This window comes from Phoenix dactylifera, chromosome 11 (assembly GCF_051530095.1).
Source record: "Phoenix dactylifera cultivar Ajwa chromosome 11, Ajwa_hap1_PhDact_Kaust_v1.1, whole genome shotgun sequence".
Lineage (NCBI taxonomy): Eukaryota > Viridiplantae > Streptophyta > Magnoliopsida > Arecales > Arecaceae > Phoenix > Phoenix dactylifera.
The window spans coordinates 16,777,738-16,793,861 of NC_143200.1; the positions used below are offsets into that span (position 1 = coordinate 16,777,738).

General features: G+C 39.5%; 1 protein-coding gene across 1 annotated transcript in view; it reads left to right on the forward strand.

Annotated features, from left to right (window-relative positions):
- Nucleotides 1-16,124, forward strand: part of LOC103707783 (CMP-sialic acid transporter 5-like) — a 36,770-nt gene that overhangs the window by 4,631 nt on the left and 16,015 nt on the right. The window contains exons 3-5 of the mRNA XM_088706985.1: nucleotides 2,283-2,339; nucleotides 3,431-3,508; nucleotides 3,715-3,770. Of these exons, the coding sequence (XP_088563111.1) occupies nucleotides 2,283-2,339; nucleotides 3,431-3,508; nucleotides 3,715-3,770 (191 nt within the window). The remainder of the gene's footprint in view (nucleotides 1-2,282; nucleotides 2,340-3,430; nucleotides 3,509-3,714; nucleotides 3,771-16,124) is intronic.

A 16,124-nucleotide genomic window follows, 5' to 3' on the forward strand; every position in this document is an offset into this window, starting at 1 on the left:
TTAACCATATTTTCTTATTACGGCCTTTGGGCTAGATCAGCTCTTTGTCCATATGGATAATCCTTTTGAGCTGTGGGTTTGCATGCTTGGCAGACTTTCCTGTGCTCTTTTTATCAGTGCTACACAGTAGTTGAATGTTGTGCTTGTGGAATCAACTTAATCTGCTGACTGGATTCTTCTTGCTGAAATGTATATGCTTCTAACAGTTTTGGCGTAGGTTTTGATAATTTCTAATATGAATAAAGAGTTGTCAAATTATAAGTTAGGTACATGTTCTCCAGAGTAATAGCATATGTGCAGTATAATTTGAGGTTGCTTCTCAAGTTAGGTATTAAACTACTAGGACAACAAACAACTAGGCCTTTGGTTTTATTCCAGACTTGAATATAGCTATTTTTCGTAAAAATATACTTCCAGCCAAGGATTGCCGAACTGGTACCGGGTGCCATACCAGTCGGCGCCCAATCCGATTCAGTACTGGGGCTGTACCGAGAGAGAAAACCAGCCAGAGCCAGAGAAGGAGAAGAGAAAGAGAGAGCGAGCAGGGGAGGGAGGGAGAAGGAGCGGACGAGGATGCTTGCGGAGGGAGGGGGGGTGGCGGAGGCCGCAGCCACAAAAAAAAAAATTGAGAATTTTTAAGTGAAGTCGGCAAATCGCTTGCCGACTTCACTTAAAAATCCCGAAATTAAAAAATTTAGGAATTTTTAAATGAGTCGGCAAGTGATTTGCTGTCTTCACTTAAAAATTTTCAAATATTTTTCCGCGGCTGCGTCTCCTATTTCAATGCCGACTTCACTTAAAATTTTTAATTTTTTTCCGCAGCCACCAAAATAGGGGACGCGGCCACGCCTCGGCCTCCGCCGCGCTCCTGTGGCCTCCGCTGCCCCCCTCGTGGCCCTCCGCAGGTGTCCGCGGCCGCTCCTCCCTCCCTCCCTCCCCCGCTCGCTCTCTCTTTTTCTTTTTCTTCTCCGGCTCCAGCAGCGAACCAGTTTCAGAGCCGGAACCATACCGGTAAGCCACCAGTACGGCTCGGAACGGGCAGAACCGTCCGGTTCCAGACGGTTCCACATTCCTTGCTTCTAGCTCATCTAAGTTTTAAAGTACAATTGCGACATGGTTAATTTCTGATCCAGTACATAAAATCCACAACACATCTTATATGGTGTTTGTTCTGTTCATCTTTTTTTGTTCTTTTTTGCTTCACTTTCTTTGTATTTTCCGCCGGTGACTTTTTCAGTTCTCCATGCTTCTTGTTATTTGGACTATTGCCATGCACCGTGCATGGGATAAGAGCAGTTTCATGCTCTATTAGTTTCTGAATTTCTGCTATCAGTTATTCTCTCTCTCTCTCTCTCTCTGTGTGTGTTTGTGTGTGTGTGTGTGTGTGTGTTGTGTCTGTTTGTCTCTGTCAAATAATTTAAGAGAGATTTTTGCAATAACAGATAGGAATATGTTCTTCAATCAATTCAAGGATAACATGAGATAATGTTTAAGGAAAAAAATGCAACTCAACTCCAGTGTAGAAGCATTTTCTTGAAGACTGAATTTGCATTATGGTGACCTATTCTCGGCTGAGGGGCAGAAGATATGCTCTTTTAAATATTTTAATTATCACGAACATAAATACATTAAAAAATTTTATTCCTGATAGCATCTGCACCATAAAGAAAACAAAGAAAGAGAAGGAATAAATATCATGTAGCTCGATGTACTTTCAGCTGAAATTACGGCAATAAAGCTATCATTTTTCTGTATGTTAACTCGATGTGGAATTAAGTTGATTTGAGAACTGTAGAAGGAACCCATACTGCATTATTTTTTTTACCGTTCTCCATGGAAAACTTTGTTTATCAACATTAAAATTTTGCGAGTTTCATTTTTTCCTGCTGACTAGTATCTCCTTTGATCAATTTAAAATTCTTATGTTGTTAATTTGTATGCACTTTATCTGCTTTACATGTTTAGCTGATCTCGCATTTCATGTGATTTGTATTAATTCTAGGTTTCATTTGAATTGTATAACTTCCATAACTCAATGATTTTTAAGCATTGGCATATCTATTTTGGGCTACCCAAAGCCTGGTTGTTCATGAAATGTTCTAATTAGGGCACATGTGGGTAGTTTTTATCAGTAGCTAGTATTCATTCTTTTGTTACAACGGTTCAGAAGACTTACATCAGTGGGATTGAAAATGAGCCTTTCTTTTTTTTTTTTTCTGTTTTCTTTTGAAATTTCAAATATGTAAGAATTTTTCTAATATTGCTTATTTTCTGTTCAACAGGCTAGGCAACAAAAAGTGGGAGAAAAGCCTCTTCTTTCAATTTCAACATTTGTTCAGGTAGTTTTTCTTGTACAGAAATATTTATGGTGAAACAATTTTTACATCATCTTTGTTTCGTTAGTCTTGGCTAAGTCTTGGTTAAGTTGGAACCATCCTGTTTGCTCCCCTACTTGTATCTGCAATCAGGTTGGACTTGCTAACTTACCTTTTTTTATCGTTCTGAACAATTCTATTGAAATCGAAATCAAATCCATGGTTATAAACTTAAATTTGTGTAATTCTATCGGCAGCCTATCTTATACAAAGTTGGTTTCTTACTTTTGTTCTTGTAGTCTTCCTATTTATGTAGCTGCATCGATTATCTAAATTTCTTTAGAACATTTACTTACTCAGCATATAACTTTTGAATGATAGCCCTTTGTACCTTCTGTGAAGCATGAAAAACTGGTATGAACAACTTTTTCCTGGAGACGTGGTGCAATACATATCAAGAACAAAATTAGATGTGAGGAAAAGGATGGAAGATTGATCTTTCCATTAATGATTCTAGATTTTTGATGTGAAATAGGCATTTGGATTTGAACCACTTTCACAATTTTCTGAGCGGACTTGCTGGAATTCAAAATGCCATTCTATTATCATGGAGAAAACTGGATTCCCTTTTTGTTTTCCTATTTTGTATATTGTTATTGTATTTCTTTGACATGATTGGAGTGTAAAAGATAAGTTACTGTTAACTTTTCTTTTTCAAAATGTCATTCGTTGCTAACATTATGCTTGGATAACTTGATTGAAACACTAATTGGATTTCATTGGTTACTAGATCTGAATGAGTACCAATATGAACAGGTGAATTTAATTAATATTTTATTGGATCAACATGGTGAAGTGTTAGCTACATCACTGTAAAATACTAATGAAATTTTTAGATTTAAATCTGAATTCTAACTAATTTAAACTATGCATGTGCTATGCCTACATGTCTTTCCAAATTTATTTTGTTAGTATGCATTTATTTTCATTTTTTTTGTCTTTATGAGATGCACACATTCTGCTTAAACTCTTGAAATGAATTTCACATATCTGGCCATCATATGGTGCAAAAAGCGATAGCATCTGATTGTCAAATTGTATTATTCTGCTTGCAGGCAGCTCGTAATAATGTTCTTCTTGCTGTTCCTGCTCTTCTTTATGCCATCAACAACTACCTGAAATTTATAATGCAGGTATTGAGCCTTTTTCATGGCTCAGGCATTATGACATACATTTTCTTGTTTGTTTCTATCACTGAAGTATAAGAAAGGTGAAGCTGTTGATATTATCATGTGATGGTGTTGCCGATCTCATGTGATGACTTTGATGATTTACCTAATTTAACCTATATAACTATGCTGAAAACCTTATCTAATTGTTGGTTCTGGCTTTCATGCAGTTATACTTTAACCCAGCAACTGTGAAAATGTTGAGCAACCTGAAGGTAACATTCATTTATGAAATTAGCTGCACCAGGCAATAAATTTATTGAAGCATTGTAAACTACTTATAATGGCTTCTGTTTTCTGTAACTATTCTTCGCTTGGTGTTTGGACATCTGATATCTTGGGTAGTCAAGGTGTTCTTGGATAAAACTTTTGTGAATTTTATGTGGATTAAAGTTTTTGTGCCATACGTCTAAAACTTTACAGAATAACATATTCATTCCAGCCTGATTCTTGCATAAATGATATAGCTTTTTTGGTTTTATCAGGGAATGTGGTCATTCTCACAAAAAATTCTACTCATGCTCTTGAATTTGGACTTTATTTACTTCTGATGTGTCTTTTGATTCCTGCTATTTTCATAAGATTTGCTCACTCTAAATTGTGGGCAGTTTAGATCAATTGATTTCACCCTAATGTTATTTTTGATTGCTATATGAAATGCGGTGAAAGAGCATTTTTTAAGCTTTTTCTATGGTGTCTATATCTGTGTGCTTGTTCTGCAATAAAGTTTTCCATTTAAAATGATTTTGCAAGAATCCCAAGGGCTAGCGCCCAATTTGCATCAACCTGAAGCTTTAGGGGCAAGGTTCGCGGTACCTGGTACCGACGTACCGGTCGGCTCCGGTAACGGTACGGTACCGGTGCCGAACCGAGCCGAACTGAGCCGAATCGATACCGTACCGATAGGGCACATTCGGCCTGGTTTCGACCCCATCGTCTTTTTTTTTTTTGGAGTTCTTTCACTTTTGGATATTTTTTTTGATGTTTTTATGTTTAGGTTTAAGGTTAAAACTAGATGATGCAACTTATTACTTCCAAATAATTCAAATAATGAGATGAAGAACATAAAATATTTTTAAATTAAGATACAATCAATTACATACATTTAAAGCACTCTCGGATTTCTAAAATCGGGTCGAGTGGCGATGCTTCTCGTCAATATCTGGATCATCAGCATAATATGGAGGCAGATCAATCCATCCCTCTAACCAAGCGGCATTGTAGTCTTGTATGCTCAATCCTCGAGGAATGCGCGTCGGGTCATAAGAACTCTCGGATCTCTCGCTGAAGCTCTGGCTCTGAGAGGTGTCTTGATAAGGGGTCCATTCGAATATGCCGACACCAAAATCCGACCCGTAAGACCCTCTGGGCTGCGCAGGGTAGTAGCCACCGGAAGATGACTCCGATGCACCATATCCACAGGTTGGCTGAGGCCGCGGATAATAGGACGACTTGAAACTTGATACATCAATGGATCCGACTCCATATGTGTTGCCCAGAGATGGTCACCCAAGAGGGGGGTGAATTGGGTGTTTTAAAACTTTTTGTCTAATTAAAACAAGACACACAAGTGTATGTGCTAAAGTAAAGATAGAGTTATAAGCACAGTCAATCGCAAACACAAGGATTTATAGTGGTTCGGAGCTTCCACTGCTCCTACATCCACTCCCCAAACACCTTTGGGAATTTCCACTATAATCAGCGATTACAGTCCGGTAGTTTTCCGAGTGCACTACCCAACTCGTTGTTTTACCCCGGGCTAACAACGAACCCTACAATCCCCCAATTTAACCTAGGCTTGGGACGCCTATCTCTTGTTCCAAGTCCCTTGACTGGAACAAGCACAATAATCAAATGTTTTACAAAGATTTGAAAGCTCTTATGAAAGCAAATATATCAATGAAAAACAACAAAACCGGAAGAACCCTTTTTGCCGTTGGAAGCGTGGGTGATAGTGGTTCTTCCGATGTGGATCACGTTTGCTTGAATGCGAGCTTTGAATGCCGAGTGGGAGTGAGTAGTTGAGCACGAAATCAGATGGGAAAACTTGAATGCACTTGATTTCTCCTCTTGAAAGCTCTAACTCCCTTGAACCTCTTTCTCTTTCTTCTCTCTTGAATGATCTTGTGTTTTGTTGGTGAGTTGTTATTTAAAGGCACTTAAAAGCTCCCTTTTATAGCCCTACAAGCAATAGATCCGTTAGACACAAAGATATTACCGTTTGAAATTCAAACAAACCTGCAAAAGTGTGTCAGTCGCGTCCCAGGCGCTCCGGAGACGTCTCCGCTTGAACGCGAGACGTCTCGGCTGTATAAAAATTTTTTTGACGATGTTTGGAGTCGACTCGGCGCTTTACGGGGACGTCTCTGAAGAAGAACAGCTTGAATGCTTGTTTTTCTGTTTTTCTGAGAGAGTCGGCTCGGCACTTTACGGGGACGTCTCGAGATGTTTGCGCTTTTTGCATGGGGACGACTCCGCGACGTCGGGGACGACTCCGTAGTTTTATCAACGAAAAACAAGTCCTCTGGAATCCCTGAGAGAGTCGACTCCGCGCTTTCTGGGGACGTCTCGGGATGTTTGTCTTTTATGCGTGGGGACGACTCCGCGTCCTTCGGAGACGACTCGCGCGCATCCTTTGAAATCGGCCTTTCTGCCGTCTCTGAGAGAGTCGACTCCGCAGAGTCGGGAGTCGACTCCGACCCTGCGAGACGCCTCGCCAGGTGCCGGGGACGTCTCCAGACGTGCCAATTCTTCCTCTTCGTGCCAGAGACGTCTCTGGGACAAACCGGAGATGTCTCGGCTGTCCCTGATCTGTTTTCTTTATCTCAAAAAATCTTCAATAAATCCTTGAAAAATATGGGAACATGCCTTGACAATTCTTAACAATATTCTTAGTTAAACACCTGAAATCCTCAAATAAATTGTTAATATAAAGGGAATTATACTCTAGTGTTTTGTATTCATCAAAATCTATTAGGGGGTCAACAATCTCCCCCTTTTTGATGATGACAAAACACTGAGTATATACAAAATTTAAAATTTAAACATATACACAGTATTTGTTCAGATGTACAAGTATTATGTTTTGGTTAGAGCTAGATACAGTGTGCATAATTCAATATAGTCAACTTTCAGTTCTATCCTTATGCATAAGTATTGATCTTAGTAGCTCTTGAGCAATTTTGGCATATCAACTGGATTTGAATCAAGTTAAAATGTAAATTAATGAAATATTGATGCTAAAGACAATTGAAAGCTAAATACTTTTTGACTCCCCCTTTCTTTTCCAGAAGGGCAATTGTCTTAAAGCCAATATTCTTCAATTTTATCTTTTCTAATTCAACTTTTAAGTATGAGTGTAAATTTTGTATTTTGCATTCCATATATTGGTTCTATTCCATATATTGGTTCTACTCCCCCTTTTTGTCATCAACAATGAAGGGGACAAATTTTCCTTAGGTACCTAAAAATGCGATGCCTATTAGAATTCAGCATTCATATTATAATGAAACAATCAATGATTTCCAAGTTATTGCCATCCATGGATTCAGCATTCATTTTACTCCCCCTTTAGTTTGGAATTCATTTCAGACCTTTTGAATGCAGTGAATACAAGTTGTGCTCCCCCTGTTTCACATGCATTGACAAGTTGGCAAAATAGTAAAGTGGTTGCACATTGTCAAATTTGAACATTCTCATGGCACATCACAAAATTAAAAACATACACCAAGATTCAAAAAGAAGTGTATGACATTCATATATCATTGCAATCATTTGAAGTCATTACAAGGATAAAAAGAAAACCATTACAGGTATAAAAGGCCATTACAAGTATTGATTGCTAATACAAAAGAAGAAGTTTCAAATAAGTCTAGGGTTTTACAAAAAGATGAACCCTAGATGTCCACAAAATGTCCCTCACCGGCGACCACGCTCAATAGCCCTAGCAGCAGCCTCTATAAATCCATTTATTGAATCCATTAGGGTTCTAAAGTGATCTCCCTGAGATTGATTGAAGGCTGTCACTAGTGCTTCAAACTCATGAGTTGCCCTGTCAATCCTTCCTCTAAGTTGGGCAGCCACACTGCCCACATTGCCTCCAGGGCTCGTCAACTCTTGAAGACCATCCGATATGGTCTTCAATTCAGCCTTTATCTCAATTGATCTTAGAGTTTTGTTTGTTGCCACACGAACCAATTCTGACGCTGTAGTTTCTATCTGAACTTTGATTTTCTTCAATTCTTCTAGGAGTGCTTCATGTGAGGTACGGATGGGAGCTAACTCAGCAGAGATTATAGATCTCATCTCTTCCCTCATCTGCTGGCACATCATAGATGCTAGGGTGTGCATCTGCTCATCTGATAAGAACAATGATCCACTGACTGGAGGAGGAGGCACTGAGGTGGATGGTCCAGCCGAGCTGGAAGGTACATCAGGAAAGGCCATAGGACTATGTGGAGGAGAGAGGTGGTCAGGCTCCTGATGTTGGATCTCAGGCTCTATGGTTTGAGATTTTCTTTTAGAGACCTTAACCCAAGACCCGTCTTTCATGTGAAACTCCATCCTATGTAATGTGCTCTCATTGTAGTAGTCAGTGTTTCTCAAAGGTTTTTCTGGCTCATTTTCAGGAATTGGAACCTTAAAATGTTTGAACAGTAGGGTGAAGACCATCCCATATGGTATGCTAAATCTGGAATACCTATGACATATGGAGATGTAGTTCAACATGAGCCTAGGGAGGTTTAGGGGAATCCCTAGCAAGATGTGGTGCATGATGGCTAAGTCTCGCTCTGAAACGAAATCGAAGCGACCGGTTTTTGGAAACAAGACCCGGTTAACTATGCTCAAAAGCAATCTCATTTCGGCATTGAGGTCTTGGGACTTAACTATGTCAAGAGGGCCGCAGTCCTCTCTTCCTAAAATTAGGTTTAGGGCAATCTCCCTTTGGGGATGTGAGGTCGGAGCCTCACCGTATTTGGGGATTTGTAACAAGCTAGATAGGATGTCCTCATTGATTTCTATCAATGTGCCTCGGACATATCCGGTGTACCCCGAGTCCCCTAAGGCCATATTGCTAAACATTTCTCTCACTAGGCCGGGATAGGTTGACATATTTAGGGAACATAGGTGTTCCCAACCTTGGGCACGGAGTCTCTTTCAATAGAGAACCCCTCACTAGCTAGAAACTGAAAATCAATATATCTACCTGTGGTTACTGTGCGATTTGCACAAGAGAGGGTCACGGTTGGCGGAGCAACCGGAGGAGACGGCGCGGAGGGCTCTTCCCTCCGTTCCTCGTCGTCGTTCGCTACCCTAGGACGCCTCCCACCCGTTCGCCTAGCTTTCTTAGGTGCCATGGATTGGAAATCTAGGGAAATGGAGAGAGATTTTGGTTCGGTTTGTGGTGAAGAAAAAATGGAGGCTAGGGTTTATGTTTTCGTTGGGGACGAAGGAAGGCAGCTCGGGACGGCTCGAGCTGTTTCGACCTAATTTAAAAACTTTCATTCGGTCCCCGAGACGTCTCTGTGACTAATGCGAGACGTCTCGCCGGGGGGACGTCTCTGTGATTTGCCAGAGACGTCTCCGGCACTGAAAAATTTCAAAATGATTTCTATCTTTTTCCAATTTATTTTATTCAACCACAATAATCAGTGTGATTTCTTTTGGTGAATATAGAGTGAGCTTGCCTGTGATCCTTCCCCTCAATAACACATCCTATAAAAGTTTGATAATGATTTTTGAATTATCAATATTGAAATGAGGAATGTTTGACCAAATTTTGAATGCCTATGAAATAGGCTCTGAAAATATCTCCATGAAGAGTCCAAGAGAGGGTAACCATCCTCCGGAAAGTCAAACAATTCGTCATCTAACTTTGATAGATTCAAGTTTTCACTTATTAGGCACTAAGTTTGCTATACGTGACCTTGAAGTGTATTATTAGTTTGAGTAGCATTCATATGTATCTCTAGAGCTTACAAAGCATTGCATTACAAGTTCAATCTATTTGTTAGGATCATACAAGCACAAAGCATTCCTTAAAAAGTTGAACCTATCTTTACAAAGGGGCTTTGTAAAGATATCGGCCAATTGATTTTCAGTGCATACATACTCAATCAATACATCATTTTTCAGCACATGATCCCTTATAAAGTGATGCCTAATCTCTATGTGTTTTGATTTAGAGTGTTGGACAGGATTTTTTGTTAAATTAATTGCGCTTGTATTATCACATCTAATTGGTATGTTGTCCATTTTGATACCAAAATCTTCAAGTTGTTGCTTAATCCAAAGAACTAGGGCACAACAGCTTCCGGCTGCAATATACTCAGCCTCAGCTGTGGACAATGCAACTGAATTCTGTTTCTTGCTAAACCAAGAAACTAAGTTAGCACCCAAGAATTGACAAGTACCACTTGTGCTTTTTTCTGTCGAGTTTGCACCCGGCAAAATCAGCATCGGAATAAGCAATTAAATTTAAATCAGATTGTTTAGAATACCATAAGCCTGCATTAGATGTCCCTACTAGATATCTGAATATTCTTTTAACAGCTTGCAAGTGTGATTCCTTAGGACATGCTTGGTATCTAGCACACATGCAAACACTGAATAATATGTCTGGTCTACTAGCAGTAAGGTAAAGTAAAGAACCTATCATACCTCTGTACAATTTGCAGTCTATACTTTTACCTTTTTCATCTTTGTCAAGCTTGCAACTTGAGCCCATGGGTGTGCTGATTTCCTTTGCATCCTTCATCTTGAACTTTTCCAACATTTCCTTGATGTATTTGGACTGACTGATGAAGATGCCTTCCTCTGATTGTTTTATTTGTAGCCTAAGGAAGAAATTGAGCTCACCCATCATGCTCATTTCAAATTCTCCCTGCATAAGCTTAGCAAACTCTTGACAAAGACTATCATTAGTAGCACCAAAAATTATATCATCCACATAAATTTGCACAAGCAATAAGTCATTCCCTTTTCTTTTAATGAAGAGGGTTTTGTCTACATTTCCTCTCTTAAACTTATTTTCAATTAGGAAATTACTTAATCTTTCATACCATGCCCTAGGGGCTTGCTTAAGTCCATATAATGCTTTATGCAATTTAAAAACATAATATGGATGTAAGTGGTTCTCAAAACCTGGAGGTTGTCCTACATAAACTTCCTCCATTATATAACCATTTAAAAAGGCACTTTTTACATCCATTTGATAGAGTTTGAAATCCATGAAGCATGCATATGCCAAAAGTAGTCTAATAGCCTCTAACCTAGCAACAGGAGCAAAAGTTTCATCAAAATCTATTCCTTCCTCCTGATTATATCCTTTGGCTACTAGCCTAGCTTTGTTTCTTATTACTATTCCATCTTCATCTAGTTTATTTCTATATACCCACTTGGTGCCTATAATTGAAACATTAGGGGGTCTTTTCATTAGAGTCCAAACTTGATTTCTTTCAAATTGGTTTAATTTCTCTTGCATAGCATTTATCCAATTTTCATCTTTTTCGGCTTCTAGTGATTTAGGCTCTATCTGTGAAACGAATGCAAGATAATTACTAGTGTTTCTTAAGGAGGATCTTGTCCTTATCCCTTGTGAAGGATCACCAAGGATTAGATTCCTTGGATGACCATGTGCATACCTCCATTCCCTAGGAAGATCTTGATTTCTCGCTGGAGGTTGATCTTCTTCATCTTGCTGAATTGTATCTTCTTTGATTTCATCCTCATGTTGTTTGTCTTGTATGGAGAATTCCTTCATTCTGTCTTCAAGTATACCTGCATCACCATCTTCTTCTTTTCTAGAAGAATCTCCATTAGCTTCATCAAAAACAACATGAATGGATTCTTCAACAACGAGAGTTCTCTTGTTGAAGACCCTGTATGCTCTACTAGATGAGGAATAACCTAAGAAGATCCCCTCATCTGATTTAGCACTAAATTTACTTAAATTGTCCTTTCCATTGTTTAAAATAAAGCAGCGATAACCGAAAACATGAAAATAGCTTATATTGGGCTTCTTATTTTTCAACAACTCATAAGGTGTTTTCTTTAAGATAGATCTAACTAAAGCACGGTTTAAAATATGACAAGCAGTATTTATTGCTTCAGCCCAAAAGTACTTTGGTAGATCCGATTCGCACAACATGGTACGAGCCATATCTGCTAGTGTGCGATTCTTCCTTTCTACCACCCCATTTTGTTGGGGTGTCCTAGGAGCCGAGAAATTGTGATTGATACCGTTTTCTTCACAAAATTTTTCAAAATGCTGATTTTCAAACTCGGTACCATGATCACTCCTAATTGCTTTTAGTTTAAGATTAAGTTCATTCGAAATCCTATTATGAAACTTGATAAAAGCGGAAAAGGACTCATCTTTGTGGGCAAGAAATGAAACCCATGTAAAACATAAAAAATCATCAACAATTACAAGACCAAACTTCTTACCCCCTAGACTAGCAGTTCTAGTGGGTCCAAATAAATCCATATGAATTAGTTCTAGGGGTTTTGATGTTGAAACTATGTTCTTAGACTTGAAAGAACTTCTTGTTTGTTTCCCTAGTTGACATGCAGCACAAATTTTGTTCTTTTCAAAGTCTATTTTTGGTAGTCCTTTGACTAGATCTTTTGTAATCAATTTAGAAATTAAATCCTTGCTAGCATGCCCTAACCTACGATGCCATAACCAGCTAGTCTCATTGACCTTGGCATCCATGGCTACAAGACATTGGACATCTTTCATGGTGAGATCATCAAGATCTACCATGTAAACATTTCCACGCCTATGTCCCATAAGTATGATCTCATTGTCAATTGGACTACTAATTATGCATAGGGAAGATTCAAATGACACTTTAAACCCCTTGTCACAAAATTGACTTATACTTAATAAATTATGTTTTAATCCATTAACTAACAATACATTGTCAATAAATGAGGAGGGTGATATGGAGATTTTACCAACGCCAATGATTTGACCTTTAGCATTGTCTCCAAATGTGACTACTCCTCCTTCTTTTGATTTCAAGGTGACGAAAAGGCTCTCATCACCGGTCATATGCCTTGAGCAACCGCTATCAAGATACCATATTCTCTTTTTGCTCCTGGCTGCAAGGCATGCCTGCAAAATAATCACGTGAAGCTCTTAGGTACCCAAGTTTTCTTGGGTCCTTCTTGGTTAGTGTAGTTGGTTTCCTTAGGCACCCACACTTTAGTTGTGTTTTTACCCTTTACAAATGTATTCTTGTTAGTTTGAATCTTTCTTTGAATGCAAGAATAGGCTTTATGTCCACTTTTCCCACAATGAAAGCATGTAGGCTTTTCAATTTTGATATCTTTTGCTTTCACAAAAAAGTTCTTTAGATATTTTTGTTGTTTGCTAGTTTTGTATCCTAATCCGGCTTTATTAAAAACAGCTCTTTGATTGGATAGAATGAGATTTAATTTTTCAGAGCTATGTGTAAATTTCTGCACAATTGGTTTGCACTTGTGTACCTCAATTTTAAGGTCCAAATTTTCTTTAGCCAATTCTTCCTTATCATTTTTAAGGGATTCAACATTTTGTGCAAGTGAGGTATTACTATTGAGTAGGAATTTGACTTTTAGATTTAATTCCTTAATGAGTGTTTTTGCCGTTTCATTTTCAATGCTAAGCTTTGAATTTTTATTCTTTAGGTCAATGGTGTTATCATTTTCATAGCTCTCCTTCTTAATCAATAGGTTTTTAATGTCATCCTTTAGTTTTTGATTGGAGGCTTTTAATTCTTTATTTTTTGCTCCTAACATACTACAATCACTCATTAGCTCTTGGAAAGCTTCATATAATTCTTCTAAAGTAAAATCCGTAGTTGAGCTTTGACATACCTCATCGTCGTCGAATGCCATGAAGCACAAGTTTGCGGTCTCTTCCTTCTCTTCCTCGGAGGAGGATGTGTCACTATCATCCCAAGTTGCTTTCAACGCCTTCTTCTTCTTCTTTCCATAGTGCTTTTTCTGTTGAGGGCATTCGGAGCGGATGTGTCCCGGTCTCTTGCAATCATAACATATGATTGGGTCTCTTTCTTTTTCTTTTTCCTTTTCCCAATCATTTCTCCCTCCAAACTTCTTTCTTGGGAAGGGTTTCTTTCTTCTCATGAATTTCTTGAACTTCCTTACTATTAAGCCCAAGTCTTCATCTTCACTTTCTTCTTCACTCTCACTGCTTTCTTCTTCACAAGCACTTGAAGTAGCCTTGAGGGCGATTGTCTTCTTCCTTGGCACATCTTCTTCATGTTGCTTCATTGTGAGCTCATGCGTCATCAATGAGCCCAATAGTTGTTCAAGTGCCAACGTGTTGAGGTCTTTAGCTTCTACGATCGCCGTGACCTTTGCTTCCCAAACTTTTGGCAAGGACCTGAGAATTTTCCTCACAAGTTCAGAGTTAGTGTAAGATTTACCCAAATTCTTTAGACCATTTATTATATCAGTGAAGCGTGTGAACATGCATGAAATAGTTTCGTTGGGTTCCATCTTAAATAACTCATATTTGTGAACTAGAATGTTCACCTTAGACTCTTTGACTTGATTGGTACCCTCATGGGTAACTTCAAGCCTATCCCATATTTCCTTGGCGGAACTACAGGTGGAGACTCTATTAAACTCATTTACATCTAGAGCACAAAACAATGAGTTCATGGCTCTAGCATTGAGTTGAACCATCCTACTATCATTCTCATCCCAATCCTCCTCAGGTTTGGGAACTTGAATGCCATTTACTATGTGAGATGGTTCGTGTGGTCCCTTGATTATAACCCTCCACAAGGCATAATCTTGTGCTTGAATAAAAATTCTCATTCTAGTCTTCCAATAGGAATAATTTGTCCCATTGAAGAGTGGAGGTCTATTGGTTGCCTGCCCCTCAGCAGGAACATTGTTGAAGGGTGTTGCCATCTTGATCTTTGGCAAAGACGGTTAAGTCTTCAAGAATACACAGAGCACCCGCTCTGATACCACTTGTTGCCCAGAGATGGTCACCCAAGAGGGGGGTGAATTGGGTGTTTTAAAACTTTTTGTCTAATTAAAACAAGACACACAAGTGTATGTGCTAAAGTAAAGATAGAGTTATAAGCACAGTCAATCGCAAACACAAGGATTTATAGTGGTTCGGAGCTTCCACTGCTCCTACATCCACTCCCCAAACACCTTTGGGAATTTTCACTATAATCAGCGATTACAGTCCGGTAGTTTTCCGAGTGCACTACCCAACTCGTTGTTTTACCCCGGGCTAACAACGAACCCTACAATCCTCCAATTTAACCTAGGCTTGGGACGCCTATCCCTTGTTTCAAGTCCCTTGACTGGAACAAGCACAATAATCAAATGTTTTACAAAGATTTGAAAGCTCTTATGAAAGCAAATATATCAATGAAAAACAACAAAACCGGAAGAACCCTTTTTGCCGTTGGAAGCGTGGGTGATGGTGGTTCTTCCGATGTGGATCACGTTTGTTTGAATGCGAGCTTTGAATGCCGAGTGGGAGTGAGTAGTTGAGCACGAAATCAGATGGGAAAACTTGAATGCACTTGATTTCTCCTCTTGAAAGCTCTAACTCCCTTGAACCTCTTTCTCTTTCTTCTCTCTTGAATGATCTTGTGTTTTGTTGGTGAGTTGTTATTTAAAGGCACTTAAAAGCTCCCTTTTATAGCCCTACAAGCAATAGATCCGTTAGACACAAAGATATTACCGTTTGAAATTCAAACAAACCTGCAAAAGTGTGTCAGTCGCGTCCCAGGCGCTCCGGAGACGTCTCCGCTTGAACGCGAGACGTCTCGGCTATATAAAAATTCTTTTGACGATGTTTGGAGTCGACTCGGCGCTTTACGGGGACGTCTCTGAAGAAGAACAGCTTGAATGCTTGTTTTTCTGTTTTTCTGAGAGAGTCGGCTCGGCACTTTACGGGGACGTCTCGAGATGTTTGCGCTTTTTGCATGGGGACGACTCCGCGACGTCGGGGACGACTCCATAGTTTTATCAACGAAAAACAAGTCCTCTGGAATCCCTGAGAGAGTCGACTCCGCGCTTTCTGGGGACGTCTCGGGATGTTTGTCTTTTATGCGTGGGGACGACTCCGCGTCCTTCGGAGACGACTCGCGCACATCCTTTGAAATCGGCCTTTCTGCCGTCTCTGAGAGAGTCGACTTCGCAGAGTCGGGAGTCGACTCCGACCCTGCGAGACGCCTCGCCAGGTGCCGGGGACGTCTCCAGACGTGCCAATTCTTCCTCTTCGTGCCAGAGACGTCTCTGGGACAAACCGGAGACGTCTCGGCTGTCCCTGATCTGTTTTCTTTATCTCAAAAAATCTTCAATAAATTCTTGAAAAATATGGGAACATGCCTTGACAATTCTTAACAATATTCTTAGTTAAACACCTGAAATCCTCAAATAAATTGTTAATATAAAGGGAATTATACTTTAGTGTTTTGTATTCATCAAAATCCATTAGGGGGTCAACAATATGGGAGGTCATTTGCAGCTGCATCCTGGCCTCTTGAACGACCTCGAGGAGCTCTTCTTCGATATGCAATGGTATCCGACCGGCCTA